The following is a 25,912-nucleotide window of genomic DNA, read 5'->3' as shown; positions in this document are numbered from 1 at the left end:
TGAAAACATCTGCTAGCTCATCTGCACATCCTCTGAGCACTCTGCCAGGAATGTTGTCTAGTCCAGCAGCCTTCTGTGGGTTGACTCTGCGTAGAGTTTTCCTCACATCGAACTGGTCATTGGGTGAGGGGTGGTCTTCCTCACTTCCATGTCATTCTGTGCCTCAAACCAAGCATAGAAGTTGTTCAGCGCATCTGCAAGGGAGGCGTCACTGTTACAGGCGGGTGATGTTGTCCTGTAGTTGCTGATTGCCTGAATGCCCTGCCACATGAGCTGTGTGTCGCTGCCATCCATGAAGTGACTGGATTTTCTGGGCGTGTGCACGGTTTGCCTCTCTGATGGCCCGGGACAGTTTGGCCCTCGCTGTTCTTAGGGCCGCTTTGTCACCTGCCCTGAAGGCGGAGTCTTGGGTCCTCAGTAGTGCTCGCACCTCCGCAGTCATCCACTGCTTCTGGTTGGAGCGTGTGGTGATGGTCTTGGAGACAGTGACATCATCATCATCATAATCATCATCATGATGCACTTGCTGATGTAGCTGGTCATTGACGCCGTTTATTTCTCCAAGTTGGTGGAGTTGCTGTCAGTTGCAGCCTCTCTGAACATGTCCCAGTCAGTGTGCTCAAAACAGTCCTCAAGAGCAGAGATGGCTCCTGCTGGTCAGGTTTTCACCTACTTCAAAACAGGTTTGGAGCACAAACATAGTCTTTAAATCTTGTTGAATTGGATTCAAGTGAGGTGATTGACCATTCTATTGGGCCATTCAAACGCCCTTTTTTTTTTTTTTTTTCTTTTCTTTCTCTGAAACCAATTGAGAGTTGGCTTTGCTGTATGCTTTGCATCATTGTCCTGCTGGAAGGTCCACCCACTTCTCTTCATCATCCTGGTGGATGGCAGCAGATTCTTCTCAAGAATCTCCCAGTAAAGGGCTCCATTCATTGTTCCTTCAACTACACGAAGTCTGCCAGTACCATGCAATGAAAAACAGCCCCACACCATGTTGCTTCCTCCTCCAAACTTCACTGTTGGTATAGTGTTTTTAGGGTGATGTGCAGCGCTATTTCTTCTCCAAACATGGTGTGTAGTATGACTGCCAAAAAATTCAATTTTGGACTCGTCTGACCAGAGTACACTCTCCCAGTACTTCATAGGCTTGTCCAAATGTGTTGTAACAAACTTTAAACGAGCTTTGACATGCCTTTTCTTTAGTAATGGAGTCTTGCATAGAGGCCATGGCGTTGGAGTGCATTGCCTATAGTTTTCTCTGTGACGATGGCACTTGCTGCCTCCAAGTGTTTCTGGAGCTCTTTCTGAGTGGTCCTTGGCTCTTGGGCTACGCTTTTGACTATTCTTCTGACTCCCTGGTAAGAAATCGTGCGAGTGTTGTTGCTTCCACTTGCAGATAATAGAGAGAAATAGTTTGTATATATTGTAACCTTATTTTTGACAGGTCTAGGTCAAAGGTCAAAAAGATACATATTCTTGCTCTCTATATCTAGGTCAAAGGTCATGATCATAAAATATATTTATAGTTATGTTAAATCGGGATCACATACATTCCTGACACAAATGTTACCATACATGGTATGGTCATGTGTATTACACATCCAAACAAAAATATGACACACACACACACATGCGCACGCACAAACACACACGTGCACGTACAGACAAACGCATGCATACGAACCTGTTTATAAAAGTCGAGCATCCCTCTAGGTTTTATAATACTCTGTACTTAGAACAACGTGTGCGAGCTTACAACATGGCTGATGTTTGTCCTAACGTGCCGAAAAAAGCTCACCCTTTTTTGGGAAGAATAGAAAAAATGTTAGAACATGAAAAGATTCAATATTGGATAATGTCAAACGGATGTACAGCCGGGTTTTTTTTCGATGCAGAAAAAGGAACCGTTTTGCTTTTCAAGTTCTCGGTCCCGGGACACATCCACTGGAGCCGTGCTACAGAGAACGTAACTTTTAACAAAGGTGACTGGAAAAAGTTCAGAAAATGGTGCAAGGATTTTGACTACATTGTTAGAATGGGCTTCTTTCCCCCAGATGCGTACAGACGTAAATGGAACAGTACATCTCTTCAATGCAAATACCATATCAGAGCAACAAATTTCTCCAAGAACCAGGTTTCACTGCACTGTGCTGTTGTATTAACCGGTGACAACGCCCCTGATAACAATGAGAATTGTGAAGTGAGGTATGACCAAACCAGCTGGCACGATCTGCAATGCTACTTCCATCAAATCGATGAATTATTCCAAAAAACTGGAAGAGACAAAGAAATGATGCAAATAAAAGTAAGGTTAGAAGATCTCTTTTTCTGAGATCGTCAATATACTACTCTTGATCAGAAACTCCACCTTCCCCAAGACTCCTCCCACATGCTATATCAATGAGTCTGAATACATATTGAGTCAAAGTATTCTGAGCATCAACCAGCAATATGGCTTGTGAATTCAACCCCGTTTTCTACAACTCTGATGCTACCCGGTATGATGATGATGTGACCAGTTCGGGTTTTGAAGACGGCGAAAACCTAGGAAAAATAAATCTGACCTATCTGACAACGAACGATGAAGCCGACGGGTGTATAACCAACACTGTGCTAACCATGATACGTGCTGTTACAGGAGAACTGTTGGACAGAGTTATCCAACAAGATCTGAAGGATAACTGCCACGGGTCCGCGATCAAACATCCGAGTCAACTCCAACACGCGTTTTGTTCGATCCTGAAGAGTACTATCTACACCTAAACACCTACAGATTGCTGAAAAAACTGTTTAAACCGTGGTTCAAATACACATTGGCAAGAGGTCTGAAACTGTGTGGAATCAAACACACTCCTTCCCTGGAAAAAATTCAAGGTATCGCTGAAGCCACCGTGTGTGAATGGCGAGACGAGCCTCACATCAAAACCGTGTTGAACGAGGTCAAGGAGAAAACCAAAGACGTTTTCAACGAGCAAGTGTGCGAAGACATTGTAGATTACTGGACCTTTCACTCATCTCTGGAACCCGCTGAACCGTCGCATACGTGGGAAACTTCAAAACAAGCCACGTCTATTCTGACTGCGAGAAAAGCCTGAAGCCAGTTAAAACAAAATGCTGAAGACATTCGTAAATAGCGTGTGTCCTTAACATATCGGAGTGTATCAAGTTTTTATATGTATTGCTGAAACTTTTGAATGTAAAACTAAACATGTATCTAAACCTGTGTGTGATATAAATTGTTTAGAATGGAAAATGTTACTTTGATTGAATATGTAATACCTAGCTCACGTGTTCTGAGATAAATGCTTAATCTACACTGGTGTTTGATCGTTCTTGTCTTGACACTCGAAATGACTGAACGATTGATGAAGAATATATATTATACACAGTCAGAACCTGGTTCGTACGGTGGTGTTGAGAGTTTGCAAAGAGCTATTGCTGAGAAAATAGGTAAAAGAGCTAATGATACTGAAATAAACTGGTTAGCAGAGCAGGATGCATACAGTCTACATAAACCAGTATCTACAAAGTTTAAAAGAAACAAGGTTTTTGTGAACAACTTCGATGATGGCAAGCTGATTTAGTCGGTATGAGCAACTTGTCAGAGAGTAGCGACAACGCGAAATTTATGATCACGTGTATAGATATTTTATCCAAATATGCCTGGGTACGTGTGTTACGAAACAAGACCGGACTCGAGGTAACTAAAGCTTTTGATTCCATTCTAAAGGAAGGTAGAGTCCCCAAAAAACTACAAACTGATCAAGGGAAGGAGTTTTTTTAACAAAATTTTTCAAACATTAATGAAAAAACATGACATTATTCACTTTGCTACGGGTACGGGGCAAAAAGCATCGGTGTGTGAAAGGTTCAACAGAACGCTAAAGACTAGGATGTGGAGATATTTTACCGCTTTTAACACGAGAAAATGCACCGACATAGTTCAGGATTTGATTCAAGCGTACAATCACAATTACCATTCCAGCATCAAAATGAAACCCGCCGAGGTCAACGAAGCCAATTCCTTCAGAGTATTTAAAACCCTCTACGGACTGTTCTCACTTAAATTAAAGAAACTAAATTTCAAGTTTAAAGTCGGTGATATCGTTAGAATTTCTCGTTTAAAAAGACAGTTTGAGAAAGGATACAAGCAAAACTTTACGGATGAATATTTTACAATCTCCGAACGGATACCGAGAGATCCCCCAGTATATAAATTACACGACTATGATGGTGAAAAAATTGAGGGAACATTTTATGAACCCGAGTTACAAAAGATCATTATTGGTAAGGACAAAACGTTTAAAATTGAGAAAATCTTGTCTGAAAAGACCCGAAACCGGAAAAAAGTCTGCCTGGTGAAATGGATGGGTTGGCCCGATTTAAATTTAATTCCTGGGTTCCGGTCGAAGACGTAGTTAACATAACAAAAGGATCGCCGTGAACAAAACTGAAAACTATATTCATTAAACCGTGGAAGAGTGTGGATTCTTCGTGACCCTTCCAAGCAACGCGTCTTTGGATATTTACCCTAATAATAAGATCGCGCACTACACTACTAAATTCGCCAAACCAATCGATTTGAACGGAATATGGGAAGTCTCGCTCGCAGAGGTTCAATATATCCAGAGTTGGTACTCGTTAACAGAGGAAGACAGTATGTGTCATATTATTCAGAGGGATGGAAAGAGAACACAAAACAGTAACTTTAATATCACTCCAGGATATTATAAAAATATCGATGAAGTGGTTAGTGAAATCAACAACAACATAAAGAAATTGGAACTTGGAATAGAGCTATTCTATAACCCTATGAAAAATAAAATACGCATCGTATCCCAAAAACATTTTGCGTTCAAAGCTAATGGGAAAATTAGCATATATACTCGGTATGAACCCCGGTGTTCTGATAACGGCCCGAGAACCAGACGCGCCTAATCCCTCTGATATTCACGCAGGCTTTTACACGATGTATGTATATACAGACGTTATCGAGTATCAATGAGTTGGTGACAGTTTTGCCCCGTTACTGAGATGCGTACATATAATGGGTGAAAACAACAAAGTCGTCACAATTACTTATGATAAGCTGCATTACGTACCTCTCACCAAGAACCACATTACCGATATAGTAATCGAAGTCAAAACGGATCAAAACAAGCCTATACCTTTTAGTTACGGGAAATTTATTGCTAAACGACACTTTAGACGCGCTAAACATTCGTTCCGTATGTAAAATGATGGATAGGGGCTACGTTCATCCGCAGACCTATGTGGATTATTATGTCCACCAGGCTGGAAATGGTCTTCCTGGGTTTCAAGGCGCCCCTACCATGTATGGGTCGGGGCTAGGAGGACTGTTCAAGGGTCTTTTTAGAATGGCGGTTCCATTCCTCAAAAGGGGTTTTGCTATTGCAAAACCTCATTTAAAAACAGCTGCTAAAGGTTCGTAAGCGATGTATTCAGCAACATTATGAGCAAGACACAAGCTCAGAATCAAGACGGATCGGGGCTTGCGTTGATTGCACGTAAAAAATCTAAAAGGCTCCCAGGGCATCGACACGTGGTTCCTAACAAAAGACGTAAGGTTACTAAAATCAAGACCAGTGTGAAAAAGACCGAGCAGAGAGGCAACAGGCATCCTTCCATCTCTCACAAGAGAAATCGGCTGAACGTTTTCTAACATCATGGCTTTCTTACACAGTCTATCCTCAGAGTGTACCAAGACAGAATTGGATATTTTCACATTACCTTATACCCAAACGAGTATCGAAAAGTACACTTATGTCGAAATACCTCCACTTTCCGCTCTTACGGACAACGGACCCCTGGAGTTCTACGTGGCTGGAAACGGGGAGGATTACCTCGACTTGAACAACACTTTTTTACATCTGACCTGTAAAATCGTGAACCCCGACGGTTCCAATATAGCTAACAGTGCAAAGGTTGGGGTTGTTAACTACCCCGTAGCCTCACTTTTTTCACAAGTGGATGTCATGCTCGGGGATCGTCTTATTTCTCAATCTAGCAGTACATACCCATACCGTGCTACCTTTTTGAAAGTCTTCTCAACTATGGAAAAGATACAGTGGAAACACAATTTTGCACCGGGCTATTCTACAAAGACACAGCGGGGCATATGGACGCCACAGACCCAGACGGATGAAACGAAGGTCTCAAAAAAAGGGCCAGTTTCAGTGCTGAAAGCAACACCTTCGACCTGATTGGACACATTCACTCGGATATATTTTTTCAGGATAAACTTTTACTGAACGGTATCGATTTGAGGTTTAAAATGGTTCGCAGCAAAGCTGAATTTTGTTTGATGAAGGAAGGAAATGCAAATTTCAATCTGAAAATACTCAACGCTTCTCTTTTTGTGAAGAAAGTAACCGTCTCACCGTCTGTAAAAATCGGTCACAGACAAGCACTTCTCAGCGCCACAGCCAAGTATCCGATCGAAAGAGCCTGTTCGAAGACCTTCAGTCTAGCTGCAGGGAGCCGCATTTGTTCACAAGAGAACCTTTTCCTCGGCCCTTTACCTAAAACCATTATCTTTGGGATGGTAGACAACGATGCCTTCAGCGGGTCGTACAATAAAAACCCTTTTAATTTTAAACATTACGATGCAGAGTTTATCGCGCTGTACGTAGATGGTACGCAATACCCTGCAAAACCGTTTCAGCCTGTTTTTCAGTCCGGTAACGTGGTCCGTGAGTTCCATTCTTTAATTTTAGCATCAGGAAAGCAGCTGAAAGATCAGGCTTTGTCGATAAACAGAGAAGAGTACCTGAACGGATATACTTTATACGCATTCAACCTGAATCCTGATGACGATTGTGGGCAACATTTGTCATTAATAAAATCGGGAAATATGCGATTGGAACTCAGATTTCGTCAACCACTTCCGAGCACAGTGAATCTAATCGTGTATGCCAGTTTTGACAGCATTCTAGAAATAAACAATCGAAGAAATATGCTCATCGATTACCAGTAACTTATGGATACCAGAGAACTAACGGAGGTTATGAGAAGTTGTCCTGAAATAGATAAAATATTTCATGGCGTGATGGCCTGTGACGAGCTACCTACAAGTACTTTGAGAAAGTTTCCAGCTTTATTCATCGTAAACACACATCCGAGACACATGCCGGGTGAGCACTGGCTAGCGTTATGCCTTAATGACGAAAACGCAGGAGAATTTTTTGACTCATACGGAAACCCTCCAGACTACGAACTCTTTCCTCGATCGATTCATTATTTTTTTGACAAAGAACTGTTGCAAAATAAAATATAACCCTGTACAAGTTCAAAACTTGACGTCGGTTTGCTGCGGGCAACATTGTGTTTTTTCTGTGTCGCAAAGCTAAAGGTTATTCGTTTAACCGTATTATGTCTATATATAGCAAAGATTTAAATAGAAATGATAACACTATTGTGTCTTTTGTTAAAAAAATGTACCCTAGAGTAAATAAAAAGCATTCAATTACATGTGTACAATGTGTTAAGTCTCTAGATATGTTTCATTTGCATATGTAGTGGAGTGTTAAATGACGATGCTTCACAAGAAAAATGTTAAACAAAAGTTATTTTATTGAAATAAAGGGTAACATAACATAACATTCTTTGTCCCTCGTCATTTCAAAAACCAAACCAGTCAGAACGGTTAAAAACGGAGGATTTGAAAACTGGTTCGGAATCATAGTCTTTGCTTTTAGGTAGGGAAACAAGGTGTGAGATATCTTTAGATCTTTTTATGTCAGATATTTTGCGTCGAACACCGCCATTAGGTATTGCTGAAATGGGTATATTTAGGTTGGCTACTGTCTGTAAGAACTCTTTCCAACCTAACGGCCTCCGTTCGTTGGATACTCGATGAGGGGTCGTGAGATTTTTAAGCAAATCCACCATGTGAGATCCTTTGATAGTGTTTCCTTTAAAAATAAATTCACCGCTATCGTTCCACGCAGCACCGGCTTTTAAAAGTTTTTCCATAACGTACGAAGCGTTTCTTTTGTTTCTAGCAGAAATGTTAGCGAGGACCTCTTGCACGATCTCGTCTTTGGGTGGTTCGGTTACCGCTGCTTCCGTTTTGCTTTCCGATATTTTAGGTAGAGACAGGGTCAATTGAGCAGTTTCCTGCTCTCCTACTTTAACCAAGTTTAAAAAATTTTGCAGCACAGACACGTAGAGTTTCACCTTGTCATATTCGTTCAGATCAGTCCTTGATAAAATACCTCGTATTGCATCGTCCATGTTGTTTTCAACAGTCTTTATGGTTTCCTTCTCTGTGGCGATGTTTCTAAGTTTATCGATCTGATGTTGAGAGACTAAATACATTTTCTCTGCGGTCTCCATGTTAATTGTTGCGGGATGCGATTAAGCTGCTTATAAAAGGAATGGCTACACTGAGCAAAGGCAGAAGAAATCCTCCGGATTGATTAATAACTTTTCTTTTTCTTTCTATGGACGCTCTTTTATCAGCAAATAGTTTGATCCATTTTTTTTGTTTTTTTAAAACCCGATACTGTTTTGTCGTCAGTGGTATGTTTCCCCTGAGCACGTTTGAAGCTAGTTCACATATGCTCAGGATGAGATCTGTGGGCACATCACGTAATATATCCTTTCTCCTTTGGGATGGAGACCTGTGTAATGAATACAGCAACGGGAGGGTTTTTTTTCAATCGCTCAGACACATGTTGTCGATACTTTAAAGTTTTTTTTTTCGTCTTCGGAACATACACAACTGGTTTCTCCCCCGGAAACAACCCTGACCAGAGACGAAGTTCTTCTGGTGTTTGTGGTTTCAGGTCAACAAATAAATACCCGTAAGGTCTAGAGACGGCATCGAGAAAGCATTCTAAAAAATACTTGTTACCCGGATACATTTGACGAGCCAGTATGCTGATCTGTAATTATCTCTAGGGTTTTTAAAAAGAACCATGTAGTTGGTGTTCAGGTTGATTGTTCTACTGGTCTTGCCTTGAAAAAACTAGTTTTGAATGAGGTAGATGATGCTCAGATTTCTGTGGTGTATGTATTTTGTAAAAGCCTTTTCTACTTCGTCGTTTTTACTGGCGGATTCCATCAAGTCATCGATTACCAACAAGTTTTTTTTATTTGGTGGAAATAGTTCGTCATCACACAAAGAATCGGGGATTCCTTGAAGAAAATTTATATTTATTCTGGTCAATAATTCATTGTACAGAGGCTGCCAACACGTATAACGCCAGACAACGTTTTCCGGAACAACCGACATTGCCTCTTTACAGTTTTCCAACAACATTTTGATAAAATAAGATTTTCCACTATTACTCGGTCCACATACGATACATGAAAAGGGAAGTTGCATCCTAGCGTCAAAAGCAGTCACGTTCATATTTTCCTTTACAAAACACATCAACAGAAACTATATACACATATATACGAGAATAGTCTTAATATCCGTAAGGGAGAGTTGTAAAATCAGATAATAAAACGTGCTTATCGTACACAACCCTGAACCTTTTCAACTGTGATTTGTTTCTCAAATGAAACCCCTTTTTATCTCTCACGATTTGGTTATGCGTGGTTACGAGATGACCGGTATGATCCGGATTTTTCACTCGCTCGTCCACCAGTTCTGTTAGTGATTTCAAATCGACAATTTCAGAATTGATACAATTTAAAGTAATGCCTTTAGCTTTCATGGTTGTTTTTCCTTTTACAGTTTTGTAACCATAGGTTTTAGGACCTGCACTTACGAATTCTACGATTTGATCGCCATCATCTAGTTCGCTGGTAAGCCCACCCAAGTAATCGCTTAAGGGCGGCATCCAGTCACCTTCCTTACTTTTAAAAATGATGCTATCGGTGTCTGTGTACAAACAATGCTGATCCAATTGATCCATCAAATTGTACAGCTCAAGTCTAGCGTATGCTGTAGTGAAAATGCAGATGAATACATTAGCGTTTAGCGGTTTAATCAATCTCTCGTCTGCGTAACGCCACTGTACCATCGCCACCTTCTCATTCAAAAAAGACAACTGACTCACATTATAAATATCGGAGAACATGAACTGTAAAAACTCAGCAGGATCGCGAATTAAGGTCGTGTTTGATCTGTCTGGTCTTTGACACATCTTACCTCACAACGAATTTAGTGCAAGTGTAGGCACTGATCTTTTGGCAGGATTAACGGTGATAAATTTCGGATCCAACGTAATCCCTTTGTTCTCCTTATATTTGCGAATGTACTCACGTTTAGATGATTCATCAACGACCCAGGACGGATAACCTGAACTTTCCTGTTTGGTCTTGAGGAACATTTAATATATCTCGTAAAAAGCTTATCAGACCTTTTAGGAAAGTGCTACACTTCAAACACTTCTAGAATTTTGTAACCTTTTTCGACGGCTTTCTCATTTTCGATAGATTCTCATGTAAGAGCTCTCTCCTGAGCTGTATGATCGCATTGTTTTAGCTGATGTTCGGCACACGTTCTACGTAGAGGAAAGAGGAGTTTGCTTTTTACACGAAATGGTAGAACAGGTGCCCACAGACCCCTAGGTGGTAATACCTTTGCTCTAATGATACCGAAGTAATATTTCAGAGGTCGAAAGTCACGATAAATGATGATAGGGTGATCAATCGGGTACGTCTTTGTCTTACTGTATTTACGAATGGGTAAAGAGAGGTAAAGTTGAAATAATCGATTCTCTGACCGGGTTGAGCTACATAATGCAAATTTAACGCGTTTGTTCGACCGCCGTAAAAAGCATCTTGCGGGTTTAAACGCTCAGGAAAGTCAAAGTTTTTTAGAAAATTTAGCACGAGATTGTCGTTTTTCTTCATTTCATTCCACTCGTGTTCCCGCATCAGAGTGACTTGCAAATTGAGTGTCTTGCAAATTCTTAATTTTCTCCATCGATTTTTGACGGATATCTCCGAAGGTTGCATTTGATTTGGTAAGAGGATGCGGGGTCATTGAGGGAAAACACTTTTCACAGCCGTGATAAAAACATCCAAGAAACTCAAAAACCTTACGGTTTTCCCCTTCCTCACAGTAACCATATACGTAAAAGGTACCAAACCTGACTTCACCTTCATTCAACGCGTGGCGAATGGGTAGGTTTTGCGTTTTTGAAACATATTCGAGCCATTGAATGGAAGGTGTTGAGAGAGATTTCTGAGGGGTGATGTAATTATCAAGCGGCGGAATAGCTAAAGTGTCTTTACGCAGGAACTTGGTTCTAAAGATTTTCATGCACACAGATGTGATCGTTATGCATTTAAAAGGATCGACCTTTGTACTATCCAGAATTTCTTGTCTGAAAGCTATACAACCCTTTCTCAAAATTTCTACGTCGTTCAAACAGTATTCCGCCATCTATTTCTTGAAATCAAAGACTTTGTCAGAAACCGTTCTGTACCACTTAAAGAATTCTTCTCTATCCTTAGGCATCATGCCATCTACACCGTAAAACTTAGGGTCAGGATACGGCCCTACGTAATCCTGATGTTCTACGGTGTTCCAGAAATGGGGAAAATAGCCTTTATTGCTTTCCGAAAACCCCATGGCTTTTGGGATGCTACTCAATTTCATGGGTAAGAATGATAGACTATCAATGTAGGACTGACGAAACGCGGTATCGATGAAGCACAAAATTTTACCGCCTTGCGCTATGATTTCGGGTGTGATTCCTTCTTTCACTAAATGGTTTAACAAAAGGTATGAATCGAACCCTCTAGCGTTATGCGCGATAAACGTGTAACCGTGGTATGTATTACACCGAAACTTTTTAAAGAAGGCACTGACACAATCACCCCTTCAGCCACCAGCTCCTCTCCCTTAAAATCAATACAGCATACGAAATTAGCTACATGTGTTCCTGTTTCCTGCCTAGTCTCGAAATCGTAAAACACATAATCCGTATTATCGCTTTCTTTCCTAGCCCTCTGTATAAAAAAATCTATGCTCGATATGCCTGACTCGGAGTGCTTCATATTCTATGTGAAAGGAAAGATCGTGTGTCCTGGGACCGAGAACTTGAAAAGCAAAACGGTTCCTTTTTCTGCATCCAAAAAAAAACCCGGCTGTACATCCGTTTGACATTACCCAATATTGAATCTTTTCATGTTCTAACATTTTTTCTATTCTTCCCAAAAAAGGGTGAGCTTTTTTCGGCACGTTAGGACAAACATCAGCCATGTTGTAAGCTCGCACACGTTGTTCTAAGTACAGAGTATTATAAAACCTAGATTGATGCTCGACTTTTATAAACAGGTTTGTATGCATGCGTTTGTCTGTACGTGCACGTGTGTGTTTGTGCGTGCGCGTGTGTGTCATATTTTTGTTTGGATGTGTAATACACATGACCATACCATGTATGGTAACATTTGTGTCAGGAATGTATGTGATCCCGATTTAACATAACTATAAATATATTTTATGATCATGACTTTTGACCTAGATATAGAGAGTAAGAATATGTATCTTTTTGACCTAGACCTGTCAAAAATAAGGTTACAATATATACAAACTATGATAATGGCCCCAATGGTGTTTACTGGAGGATTCAGAAGTTTTGAAATACATCTGTATCCAATTCCATCAATACCTTTTGCAACAATAAGGTTGCAAAGGAATTGGGAGAGCTCTTTGCTTTTACCCATCATGAGATGTTTCTTCTATGACACCTTGGTAACAAAAAGCCTTTATATAGACCATCAATTTACTAACCCAGCAGATGTTAATTTGCATAGATAGGAGGTATAATTACTTTGTAACTACTTAGGGATTTCAGCTGGTTCCTTGCCTTACAGAACTGCTTTTTCTTAGCGTGTTCCGTACTCTTTTCCTGTGTCATTCCACTTTACTACACAACTTTATTTATGGACTTTAACGTTGTGAATTCTTTACATTTCTGTATTTGAGTTAATACTGATGTCTGCTGAAGATTGCATGTGAATAACTTAATTGGAAATATGTTTGCTGAAAAAAATGTTGGTGTTCAATATTTCCCCCCCACTGTGTGTGTGTGTGTGTGTGTGTGTGTGTGTATATATATGTGTGTATGTGTGTGTGTGTGTGTGTATGTGTATATATATATATATATATATATATATATATATATATATATATATATATATATATATATATATAATGTGTGTGTGTGTATGTATGTATATGTGTATATGTATATATATAAATTACACACATCACAGTGCATCCGGAATGTATTCGCAGCCCTTCACTTTTTCCACATTTTGTTATTACAGCCTTATTCCAAAATGGATTAAATTAATTTTTTTTCCTCAAAATTCTACAAACAATACCCCATAATGACACCGTGAAAGAAGTTTGTTTGAAATCTTTGCAAACGTATTAAAAATAAAAAACAAAAAGCACATGTACATAAGTATTCACAGCCTTTGCTCAATACTTTGTTGAAGCACCCTTGGCACCAATTACAGCCTCAAGTCTTTTTGAGTATGATGCTACAAGCTTGGCACACCTATTTTTGGGCAGTTTCTCCCATTCTTCTTTGCAGGACCTCTCAAGCTCCATCAGGTTGGATGGGGAGCGTCGGTGCACAGCCATTTTCAGATCTCTCCAAAGATGTTCAATCGGGTTCAAGTCTGGGCTCTGGCTGGGCCACTCAAGGACATTCACAGAGTTGTCCTGTAGCCACTCCTTTGTTATCTTGGCTGTGTGCTTAGGGACGTTGTCCTGTTGGAAGATGAACCATCGCCCCAGTCCGAGGTCCCGAGCGCTCTGGAGCAGGCTTTCATCAAGGATGCCTCTGTACATTGCTGCATTCATCTTTCCCTTGATCCTGACTAGTCTCCCAGTTCCTAGCAATGAAAAAAATCTCTACAACATGATGCTGCCACACTATGCTTCACTGTAGGGATGGTATTGGCCAGGTGATGAATGGTGCCTGGTTTCCTCCAGACATGACGCTTGCCATTCAGGCCAAAGTGTTCAATCTTCTTTCATCAGACCAGAGAATTTTGTTTCTCATGGTCTGAGAGTCCTTCAGACGGGCTCTCATGTGCCTTTTACTGAGGAGTGGCTTCCGTCTGGCCACTCTACCCTTCAGGCCTGATTGGCGGAGTGCTGCAGAGATAGTTGTTCTTCTGGAAGGTTCTCCTCTCTCACACAGTCACACTGGAGCTCTCTGAGTGACCATCGGGTTTTTGGTCACCTCCCTGATTAAGGCCCTTCTCCCCAATCGCTCAGTTTGGCCGGGCAGCCAGCTCTAGGAAGAGTCCTGGTGGTTCCAAACTTCTTCCATTTGTGGATGATGGAGGCCACTGTGCTCATTGGGGCCTTCAATGCTGCAGAAATGTTTCTGTACCCTTCCCCAGATCTGTGCCTTGATACAATCCTGTCTCGGAGATCTACAGACAATTCCTTGGACTTCATGGCTTAGTTTGTGCTCTGACATGCATTGTTAACTGTGGGACCTAATATAGACAGGTGTGTGCCTTTCCAAATCATGTCCAATCAACTGAATCAAGTTGTAGAAACATCTCAAGGATGGTCAGTGGAAACAGGATGCACCTGAGCTCAATTTAGTGTGTCATGGCAAAGGCTGTGAATGTACATGTGCTTTTTTTTTTTTTTTTTTTTTTTTTTTTTTAAATATAAATTTAAATAAATTTGCAAAGATTACAAACAAACTTCTTTCACATTGTCATTATGGGGTATTGTTTGTAGAATTTTGAGGAAAATAATGAATTTAATCCATTTTGGAATAAGGCTGTAACAAAACAAAATGTGGAAAAAGTGAAGTGCTGGGAATACTTTCCGTATCCACTGTAAACAGGTTTTTTTTTTTTCGTATGATTTGCTGAATGATCAGAAAAAGAGTAATTAATAAATCAGAACAATCCTGAGGAAGAGCATTTAACAAAGGTATTTCCTTACAAATTATGAAAGCCTATGCTAAGCAAGCAGTTTGTACCTAAGAGACTGCATTTTAGATGAAAGTTTCCAGATATTCAACTCTAGGAAAAGACTGGTTACATTAGAAGATCTGTAAAGGTATTATACGTATATCTCTTTTTTTTTTTTTTTTTTTAACCAGTAGATGAAGTGCATATTTTATGTTAGTTAACAATCAGAGCCCTTGTTCCTCAATATTCTCGTCTTCTTACTGTCCATGATGCTGTCCAACTGTTCGTTTGGAAACTGTCAACAGAATGACTCCATTCAAATTGGTGAAATTTTTTGCATGTAAACATAGCCACTCACCAACATAGTGGCTGAAAAACAATATTGGAAGAAAGGAAAGAAAGAAATTAATGAATTGTTGAGGAAATTAATTAATCAGTGAGGCTGAATCAGGAATGATGCCTCATCTTACAACCATTTTGGATCTGAACGATGCCAAACATGGTTTAATTATTTTTGACTGCTTCTGTTTAGTTACATTTGGATGACAATTTGCTGAGACTGGCATAGTATAAAAACTGTTAGAAATACAAAGAAGTTGAATGAACACTTGTTTACCTTGCTGAGTTAATATTAAGTACTTGCTACACTCACACATGTAATTGTTGTGATAATGATAAAACTAAATGCCTCTGGACAATTGACTAATGGATGAACAAACCATGAGGAAATTAGAAATACCTTTGCAGCTGAATTCAAAAGGACAGTCATTGTGTGTATGGTACACATTTGTGTCGTGTCTGTATGCTTGTATGTATAGTAAAACTAGATGGAATAGTAGCTTAAAATTGTAAAAAGTTTTAATTGATTGTTGCTAATCATTTATTGTCTCCGGTCCCAAGAACATCACAAGGCTAGTTTATCGCAAATTAAACATTTGCCTTTCTATAGGCAATGAAAAAGGGATGAAAGTGATGCTTATCAGACACGTTCCATATATGGCTTCTTAGATGTATCAACCTGCAGTTCTCGCCTGGAGTCCCAGTGAAGCTAAGCAGGATTGAGCCTGGCCAGTACCTGGATAGTGTATACACTTGAGACAATGAGACTTCTACTCTTGCACATATTTTCATTACCTAGCTGAAACAACACAACTTTAGCTTGCTAACTAAGCTAAGTTGCATGGTGTGCTGGATAGCATAAGTACTTTTCTGATGTAGTGATATGCAGCTATAAACTTCTGCAAAGCTGTAGTGTTAGTCAACAATTATTCTTTAACTTTAGAGAATACCTATTCAGATGTTTGTTGGATAGCATGTGTGCACCTCATCCATGTCACTTATAGTTCAGACTGTTGCCATACTTCTTGTGGCTCACAATGTGGCATCAGTTCCAGTTAGTTTAAAAAAAAAAACACACACACGAGTGCGGTTGATGTAATATGATTAGGTCTTCATGAGGAAGAAGGCTTTTTTTAGCATAATCAAATGGAGAGAGATTTAGAATCTAGAATCATCCTATGATCATAAATTTGTTTTGGATTACAGTAATGTAAATAGACTGCAATCAAAGTGAACTCATCCAGATTGACAAAAACCCTCATACATATATAAAGTTCATAAGAATTGTGTGTTTCTTTCAGGGACTGCTGACAATGAAGGCACTCCACAGTGGATACGCTGATCCAAACAATCTGGTGTTTGAGAATGTCACTGTTTTAGGACTGAGTAGCCCCCCCACGACTGTGACCATCGAAGATGGCAACATAGTCACTGCTTTGCCAGAGTCCAACATTCAATATGACTCAGTGAAGAAGGTAAGTGTATGTTTTCCCATACTGTGAATACTGTCCAATCCAAATGCATAGTCAATATAGTGACAACAAACTATTCCGAAACATTAACTTTATTCTTTAACCATTCTTTGGTAGAACGGCTTATGTGCTTAGGGTCGTTGTCTTTCTGAATGACCCACGTTCTCTTGAGATTCAGATCATGGACAGATGTCCTGACATTTTCTTTTAGAATTTGCTGGTATAAAAATTCAGAATTCATTGTTAGCAAGTGATTGGTGATGGCAAGCCACCCAAACATGCAACAAAACAGGCCCAAACCATAATACTACCACCACCATGTTTCACAGATGGGATAAGGTTCTTATGCTGGAACGCAGTGTTTTCCTTTCTCCAAATATAACGTTTCTCATTTAAACCACAAATTCTATTTTGGTCTCCTCCATCCACAAAACATTTTTCCATTAGCTTCCTGCTCTTGCTCTTTAGCAAACTGCAAATGTTCTTTTTAGAGAGCAGTCACTTTCACCTTGCAACCCTTGCATACACAACATTGTTGTTCAGTGTTCTCCTGATGGTTGACTCATGAACATTCATATTAGCCAATGTGAAAGAGGCCTTTATTTGCTTAGAAGTTATCCTGGGTTCCACTGTGACCTCGTGGACTATTACATGTCTTGCTCTTTGAGTGATCTTTTGTTGGTCAACCACGCCAGGGGAGGGTAACAATGGCCTTGAATATCTGTCTGACTGAGGATTGCTGGAGTCCAAACTCTTAAGATATGGTTTTCTAACATTTTCCAGTCTGGTGAGCATCAACTCTTTTTCTGAGGTCCTCAGAAATCTCCTTTGTTCATGCCATGATACGCTTCCACAAATGTGTTGTGAAGATCAGACTTTGATAGATCTATGCTTTTTAAATAAAACAAGGTGCTCACTCACATCTGTTTGTCATTCCATTAATTGAAAACACCTGATTCTGATTTCACCTTCAAATTAACTGCTAATCCTAGAGGTTCACATACTTTGTACTCACAGATATGTAATTTTGGAGCATTTTCTTTAATAAATAAATGACAAAGTATAATATTTTGAAATTGTGCTTCAAATTTTGTGAATCCTTTAGAATTGTTTTATGCCAATATGAGTATTTTGGTGAATGTGAACATTTTGAGTAAGGAAACATTTTGTGTGTAAAAGCACCAGATGAATTATGAATGTGAGTTCTGTGTAATTGAGATTATTTATATTCACAGAATACTAATTTGAAGTAATTAATAGTTGAAAGAGCACTTCAGATTAACATAATGCCATATGCTGGATTTATTGTCCTCACTCATTTGGCCTGAGAGGTGTGTGTGTGTAAAACGTGTGTGATGGGGATCTGTTTTGTAGGTGCTACATCTGAGAAATCTCCAACTGCAGCTGGGGAAAGATTACAAACTTGCCTGGAATTCAATCGTTGACGATTTACAGCGGTTTGACTGCTATCCAGGGGAAATGGCCACTGAAGAGTCCTGCATAAAAAGAGGCTGCATCTGGGGGGTAAGTGTACATGGAATTAGATATGTAAAGGAAAAGTCCAGCCTGAATGAATTGCATATGTTTATAAATAATGTGTGGTATAGAGTGGTGTCAAAGATTTATTTTATAATGAATTTCTGATTTGACATTTTTTGGTTTTAACTTATTTAATATGCATGTTGGTCTGCTTTTGCTTTGGTTATCAGTTTCCTACATTACCCACAATGTCATGCAACTACCTGTCAATACTAGCACCAGTGAGAATACAACCCTTGCTTTATCACAACCTAAAGAGACCAGGGCTACGGCACTGTAGTCATTTAGTCTGTCCAGTTCTCTCAACTCATTATCTGAACAATCTGCTCAAACAGATACAGTGAGGGGAAAAAAAGTATTTGATCCCCTGCTGATTTTGTACGTTTGCCCACTGACAAAGAAATGATCATTCTATAATTTTAATGGTAGATTTATTTGAACGGTGAGAGACAGAATAACAACAAAGAAATCCAGAAAAATGCATGTCAAAAATGTTATAAATTGACTTGCATTTTAATGAGGGAAATATGTATTTGACCCCTCTGCAAAACATGACTTAGTACTTGGTGGCAAAACCCTTGTTGGCAATCACAGAGGTCAGACGTTTCTTGTAGTTGGCCACCAGGTTTGCACACATCTCAGGAGGGATTTTGTCCCACTCCTCTTTGCAGATCTTCTCCAAGTCATTAAGGTTTCGAGGCTGACATTTGGCAACTCGAACCTTCAGCTCCCTCCACAGATTTTCTATGGGATTAAGGTCTGGAGACTGGCTAGGCCACTCCAAGACCTTAATGTGCTTCTTCTTGAGCCACTCCTTTGTTGCCTTGGCTGTGTGTTTTGGGTCATTGTCATGCTGGAATACCCATCCACGACCCATTTTCAATGCCCTGGCTGAGGGAAGGAGGTTCTCACCCAAGATTTGATGGTACATGGCCCCGTCCATCGTCCCTTTGATGCGGTGAAGTTGTCCTGTCCCCTTAGCAGAAAAACACCCCCAAAGCATAATGTTTCCACCTCCATGTTTGACGGTGGGGATGGTGTTCTTGGGGTCATAGGCAGCATTCCTCCTCCTCCAAACACGGCGAGTTGAGTTGATGCCAAAGAGCTCCATTTTGGTCTCATCTGACCACAACACTTTCACCCAATTGTCCTCTGAATCATTCAGATGTTCATTGGCAAACTTCAGACGGGCATGTATATGTGCTTTCTTGAGCAGGGGGACCTTGTGGGTGCTGCAGGATTTCAGTCCTTCACGGCGTAGTGTGTTACCAATTGTTTTCGTGGTGACTATGGTCCCAGCTGCCTTGAGATCATTGACAAGATCCTCCCGTGTAGTTCTGGGCTGATTCCTCACTGTTCTCATGATCATTGCAACTCCACGAGGTGAGATCTTGCATGGAGCCCCAGGCCGAGGGAGATTGACAGTTCTTTTGTGTTTCTTCCATTTGCGAATAATCGCACCAACTGTTGTCACCTTCTCACCAAGCTGCTTGGCAATGGTCTTGTAGCCCATTCCAGACTTGTGTAGGTCTACAATCTTGTACCTGACATCCTTGGAGAGCTCTTTGGTCTTGGCCATGGTGGAGAGTTTGGAATCTGATTGATTGATTGCTTCTGTGGACAGGTGTCTTTTATACAGGTAACAAGCTGAGATTAGGAGCACTCCCTTTAAGAGTGTGCTCCTAATCTCAGCTCGTTACCTGTATAAAAGACACCTGGGAGCCAGAAATCTTTCTGATTGAGAGGGGGTCAAATACTTATTTCCCTCATTAAAATGCAAATCAATTTATAAAATTTTTGACATGCGTTTTTCTGGATTTTCTTGTTGTTATTCTGTCTCTCACTGTTCAAATAAACCTGCCATTAAAATTGTAGACTGATCATTTCTTTGTCAGTGGGCAAACGTACAAAATCAGCAGGGGATCAAATACTTCTTTCCCTCACTGTACATGGTGAAGCCACAAACAATATATGCTATGGTGAAACATGGTAATCTTGTAGATCATTAAGTAGCCAAGCTGGTAGCTGACCCCCATTCCCCCAACCTCCAAACATAACGCAACTATGTTGTATACATAAAATTAAAAGCTAGAGAAGGCACACTGGTCACGTGATTATGGAGCCCCTACACCAATATAAAAAGGGATTCATCTGCACTTGTGAAGTGACCAAATGCCTGATATCTCTGGACTGCAAGACCAACACATGCCACATTTATAACCATTAAAACCATTGCTGTTGAAACAGTACGTACTAATCAGTATGTGTGTGTATTATGACTTAAACACGCTGTCTTCCCTGTTTTTTTTTTTCTTTTCTTTTCCTGAGCTCGTCCACACCAGTGCACTGTGGGATTGTTTGACTCGCATAGTGTCCATCGGTTGCATACTGAAAAATCTTACTGAAAGTAGTACACCATCCGAGTATTTCTCTCCTACTGTTTCTTGCAAATGTAGAATTCAAACATACTACCCCTCTGGCACACTGCTTTTCGCCTACTATATAGTAGGTAGGTATGTGGTTTCGGATGCAGTTGTTGGCTGCATCCAAAAACTTATGCAGCTGACTTGTTGCCTCGCTGCCTTATCAGGCAATGACTTCAAAGGTAACGTTTGCACACAAATGTACCTCCGGAAACAGTTTCAGAGAGGCTGTACTGTGATTGCTAGGTTATCAGCTGCTCATTACCGCCACCTGGTGGATTCAGTGTAGGATTTCAGTTTATGATTTCCCCTAATAAAAACAGAAAAAAACAAGCTTATACAGTTATGTATTAACTGTATGATGATACTCAAAAACCTTCTTGATGAACTCACCCGCCAAAGGTTTGTGCGCCGGGGGAGAAGATTGAGAATGGCAGCTACTTTTTACTTAAATAGAAGCACAGAGGTAAGTCTTAACTGCAGGTTAGGTAATTCTCATAGGTTCAAATAGGTTTTCATTTTCTATAATAAACTAATATTATAAACAGCAATACTGTTTATTTTTCTGAGCTTGACCAGAATCGACTAATGCTACTCCCCTTCAGACGAACACGCAAAGTATTGTGGGATACCAAAGGCAGCGAAGGATACAGCTATGCTGCCTTCAAAAATCGATCATATAAAGGTATCTCATGAGATACCTTTATATGATCCTTGGAATGCGTCCTCCGAAGGCAGCATTTTTCAGTTTTCGGATGCAGCTATTGTATTTTTGTTGTGGGTAATCCACCATGTGGCATCTTCCGGGTCTGGTCCACCAAGGGTATGGCAAGCGCGAGAGGCTAAACAATCCTTTAATAGGAGATTTTACCCCGCTGTGCCTGTCCAGTTCCTCTGGTGGCCTGACTGTTCTATGTGTCTATATCTGATGGGGAAAGGAAAATATTCTTTTTGTTATTTGTCTGTTATTTATCATATGCATATTTTATTTATTGATTTTTGTTGTTTATATGTTTATTAATGTTCAGAATAATTAATATTTGTTATGTGCAGATTGTTTCTGTACAAATACTCACCTTATACTTACCTGTTTAATAGAATTAGCCATGTGGGCAGAGCCGTGACTATATAAGCATTGGTACCAACTAAGTACCAACTAAATAGCTCGATCCTTTGTGTGGAAGGAAGCCTAGCTAAGAGCTGTTTGTAAATATTTTGTAAAAATTTAATTGAATTAATGTTTGACATTTTCTTTTCTCATCCACTATATATATATATATATATATATATATATATATATATATATATATATATATATATATATATATATATATATATAATATTTATTTGGCATGATTCGGGACAGTTTTCTGAATGGACACTATAAATAAACATCATTGCACAGATGTGCTATTGTGGTTAAGCCATCATTTCTTTTATGGAAAGCTTCTACCAACACGCCTTCTTTACAAGTGGTGTCAGAAGTGGGATGGCTAGACACAAATCAGTGCCTGTTGGGAAACGGACCAGGAAGGGTCTAAGGTCCCAGAAGAAGTCTGTCCAGGAGGAGCAAGTGGCTTAGGACACGATGGACAAAGAAGAGGAAGGTGTTGGGGTATGGCCTAAAGCCAGCTCCCCTCAGCACACTCCCGGTGCAAGCACTACCCAGGGTGAGATGGTGGCTATGATGCGAGACTTCCTGGTGGCACAGCAGAAGAGGGACTCGTTCACGAACTCCGACACCTCAGAGAGTCTATCCAGCAACCAAGATCACCAACCAAGCAATCAAGATCACCAGAAACTACTCCAAGTCCAAGATTTGATCTTCCCACCCCAGGGGCCCATCACCATATAGCACCATCCGCAGAGATCCCTCAGGGGAGGGTCTAGCCAGCTTCAGGTCCACATCAGAGGACTGGACAGCCATATGTGCCACATCAGGAACCCAGGATGCCAGCTTATCAAGAGGGGGAGGACATAGAGAACTACTGAAAATTAGTTCTAAAAACTACCTGGTCAGGGAGGCTACCAAGAGGCCTACAGCAACGTTCAAAGAATTACAGCAATTTCTGTCAAGTACTGAATGCTCCCTGCATGTGACAACAATCTCTCGAATTCTTCATGTCTCTGGCCTATGGGGTAAGGTGGCAAGCCGGAAGTCTTTTTTAACCAAAAAATAAATAAATAACATCCAATCTCCCAAAACCATGTGGAATAATGTATTACGCTCTGATGAGACCAAAGTTGACCTTTTTGGCCATAATACCAAAATATATGTTTGGTACAAAAATACACAGCACATCACCAAAAGAACACCATCCCCATGGGGAAGCATGGTGGTGGAGGAATCATACTTTGGGGCTGTTTTTCTTCAGCTTTAATCAGGGTTGCGGGAATAATAAATAGCTCCAAATACCAGTCAATTTCTGCACAAAGCCTTAAGGCTTCTGCTAAAACACTTAAGATGAAGAGGAAGTTCACCTTTCGGCATGACAACAACCCAAAGAAAACCTCCAGATCAACGAAGGAATGGCTTCACCAAAACAAATTTAAGGTTTTGGAATGGCCCAGCCAGAGTCCAGACCTAAATCCAATCAAAAACCTGTGGGGTGACCCAAAGAGAGCTGTGCACAGGAGATGTCCAGCCATTTTGACAGACTTAGAATGCTGTTGCAAGGAAGAATGGCAAAATATCACTAAGTCAAGATGTGCCAAACTGATTGACTCTTACCCAAAAAGATTGAATGTTGTGATAAAATCTAAAGGTGCTTCAACTAAGCATTAGTGTGCACACTTATGCAACCAGATTATTGTAAATTTTTTATTCATATTCTTATTCATATTAATTCATATTAATGAATTACTATCACTTTTTTCCCCTGTATTTGTCTCCAGTACACACATCTAAATGGTGTGCCGTGGTGTTATTTCCCCACGGATTATGGCTACATTGCTGAGACTTCACAGGAAATGCCATATGGATGGAGCTTTAATATCAGGCGGAATGATAAATACCCTGCTCCACGTATTTTATCTAGAGACATCAACATACTACGGGTGGAAATCAAATATCTGACTGGACACTCCCTACAGTTTAAGGTACAGACCCCTATAGCTGCCAGAGCTTGGACTGTGGCAAGACATGAATTGGGCTGTAGGTTATAACATTGATTTACAGAAGTATGAAGAAAATAAAATATAGAATTAAATAAAACAAAGAAAAAGAAATACAAGCTCTAACACAATTAAGTATGAACATATTTTAAATAAATAAATCTTACAGACTGGCCATTGTTTGTCTCCTGCAGATCTTTGATCCAGCTAATAAGCGTTATGAAGTTCCTGTTCCTCTTCATTTACCATCCACACCAGAGGTACCGGAGGAAAAGAGGATGTACACAGTAAATTTCACAAAGCAACCATTTGGTATTCAGGTGATCAGGAAAAGCACAGGAACCATCATGTGAGTTTATAGCTTAACAATTGTATTCCAGAAATATGTGATTGCATCTGTGTAGTGTGATCAAAGTCCATGTCTTTGATTTTAAAATATCAAGTAAGGTTTGGGTGTTTAAAAAAATGCAAACTTAATAACCAGGGGAAAAAAAAAAAAAAAAAACAACAACTGCAAGCTAACATAACAGGATTTAAACCAAAATAAAAAAATATATATATGGAAGCTTCTCAAAATTATGTGAAATATTCTCAAAATGAAAATTCTTTTCACACTAAAGTTTAATATGAAATATTTGTCATATGTTCACATAAAAATGCTATTGACATTGCTGATGTGTGTCACTGCCTTTAATTGTGACACAAATTGTGATGCATGACAGATTTGTGGCAACTATCAGCTTTACTCTTACTAGAGTCTCTATGTGATCTGAACTCTTCGTCGCGTTTTGGAACACTTACCACAGCAAAAAGCTCATTGTGCCTCCCCCAACATCATTTACATAATTATTATTTGTAACTCACTTGCAAAATGCCCACAAATAATTTTATCAGATTGCACCTGTACACCAGTCAATCATTACTGTTTAATCTTTATTTGAGTAAAATAGGTACAGAATGCAGTACTTGGTAGTGCACTCAAATTGTTTTTGTAGCTGTTCTGATGTTGGGAGTGTTACATTTGAGAAAGGAAATTTAGACACGCAACCCAATTCTTCTGCCCCTTTCACTCGATATTGTTCCCCTGGAAGATATAAACTAGAAAAGGGCATTTTGTGGCCTAAATATTGTCAGGTTCCATCTGGGTTAAAAAATAAATGATATAGGAACCTTATAATACTAAGGTCATGATTTCACTACTTGTACAGTGCAATGATAGCCAACAGTCAGAGTATGAAAGTAACCTGTGCAATTGGCATTGCATGCAAGATGCAACCTGATGCATAATATATGCATACATACAGTATACACAGATACTGTGAAGGAGAGAACTCATCAATTGTTCTTTTTAAACAAAATTATATCCCATATAATATCTTGTAATATTTTTTTAAGAAAAGGTGTAGTCAATGTAGTTCTTAATTGTGTTATTTTCACTTTATTATTAAAATTAGGAAACAATGAATTAGATAATAAGATTCCCTGGGACCTAATAAAGAACATTTTGATCATCATTATGAAATAAATTCATATTATGTTAAGGCAAATTCCAAATATAATTTATGTGTATATTTTCTGTTTCTTTCTTTTCCTGAAGTTGGAATTCGTCTGTTCCTGGCTTTACTTTCTCTGACCTGTTCATACAAATTTCAACTCTACTTCCTTCACAATATATCTTTGGCTTTGGGGAGACTGAACATACAAGCTTTAGACACGACATGAACTGGCACACATGGGGCATGTTCAGTAAGGACCAACCACCAGGGGTGAGTAAATTAAGCAGAACTGCACAACACACACACACACACACACACACACACACACACACACACACACACACACACTCACTCCTTATAATAACTATGGCTATGCATACTCTTCAAAATTTATCCCTAACCCCTGTAACCAAAAAGGAAACTTTGTTTTAATGTTTATTAATTTTTTTTTTTAATCTTATTTATGTACGTATGTATTTATTTATTTATTGGGGGGGGGGGGGGGGGGAGTTGTCCCACTGGAATTTTATATTGAATTTATGCTGAAATAGTAACATGAATTGTAATTGAGTTTGAATGTGTTTAGCCTATGTGTATATAAACTGTTTACATTTTAAAGGTACACAATACATTTTCCTTGAGA

General features: G+C 39.6%; 1 protein-coding gene across 1 annotated transcript in view; it reads left to right on the top strand.

Annotated features, from left to right (window-relative positions):
• The window catches only part of si (sucrase-isomaltase (alpha-glucosidase)), a 147,521-nt gene that overhangs the window by 85,625 nt on the left and 35,984 nt on the right, over positions 1–25,912 (top strand). Inside the window, exons 24-28 of the mRNA XM_053623442.1 lie at positions 16,527–16,700; positions 18,072–18,221; positions 23,555–23,758; positions 23,968–24,122; positions 25,371–25,539. Coding sequence (XP_053479417.1) covers positions 16,527–16,700; positions 18,072–18,221; positions 23,555–23,758; positions 23,968–24,122; positions 25,371–25,539 — 852 coding nt within the window. The remainder of the gene's footprint in view (positions 1–16,526; positions 16,701–18,071; positions 18,222–23,554; positions 23,759–23,967; positions 24,123–25,370; positions 25,540–25,912) is intronic.

Source organism: Ictalurus furcatus, chromosome 4 (assembly GCF_023375685.1).
Source record: "Ictalurus furcatus strain D&B chromosome 4, Billie_1.0, whole genome shotgun sequence".
NCBI lineage: Eukaryota > Metazoa > Chordata > Actinopteri > Siluriformes > Ictaluridae > Ictalurus > Ictalurus furcatus.
The sequence above is the reverse complement of the archived record's forward strand: the minus strand, read 5'-3'. Positions and strand labels throughout refer to the sequence as shown.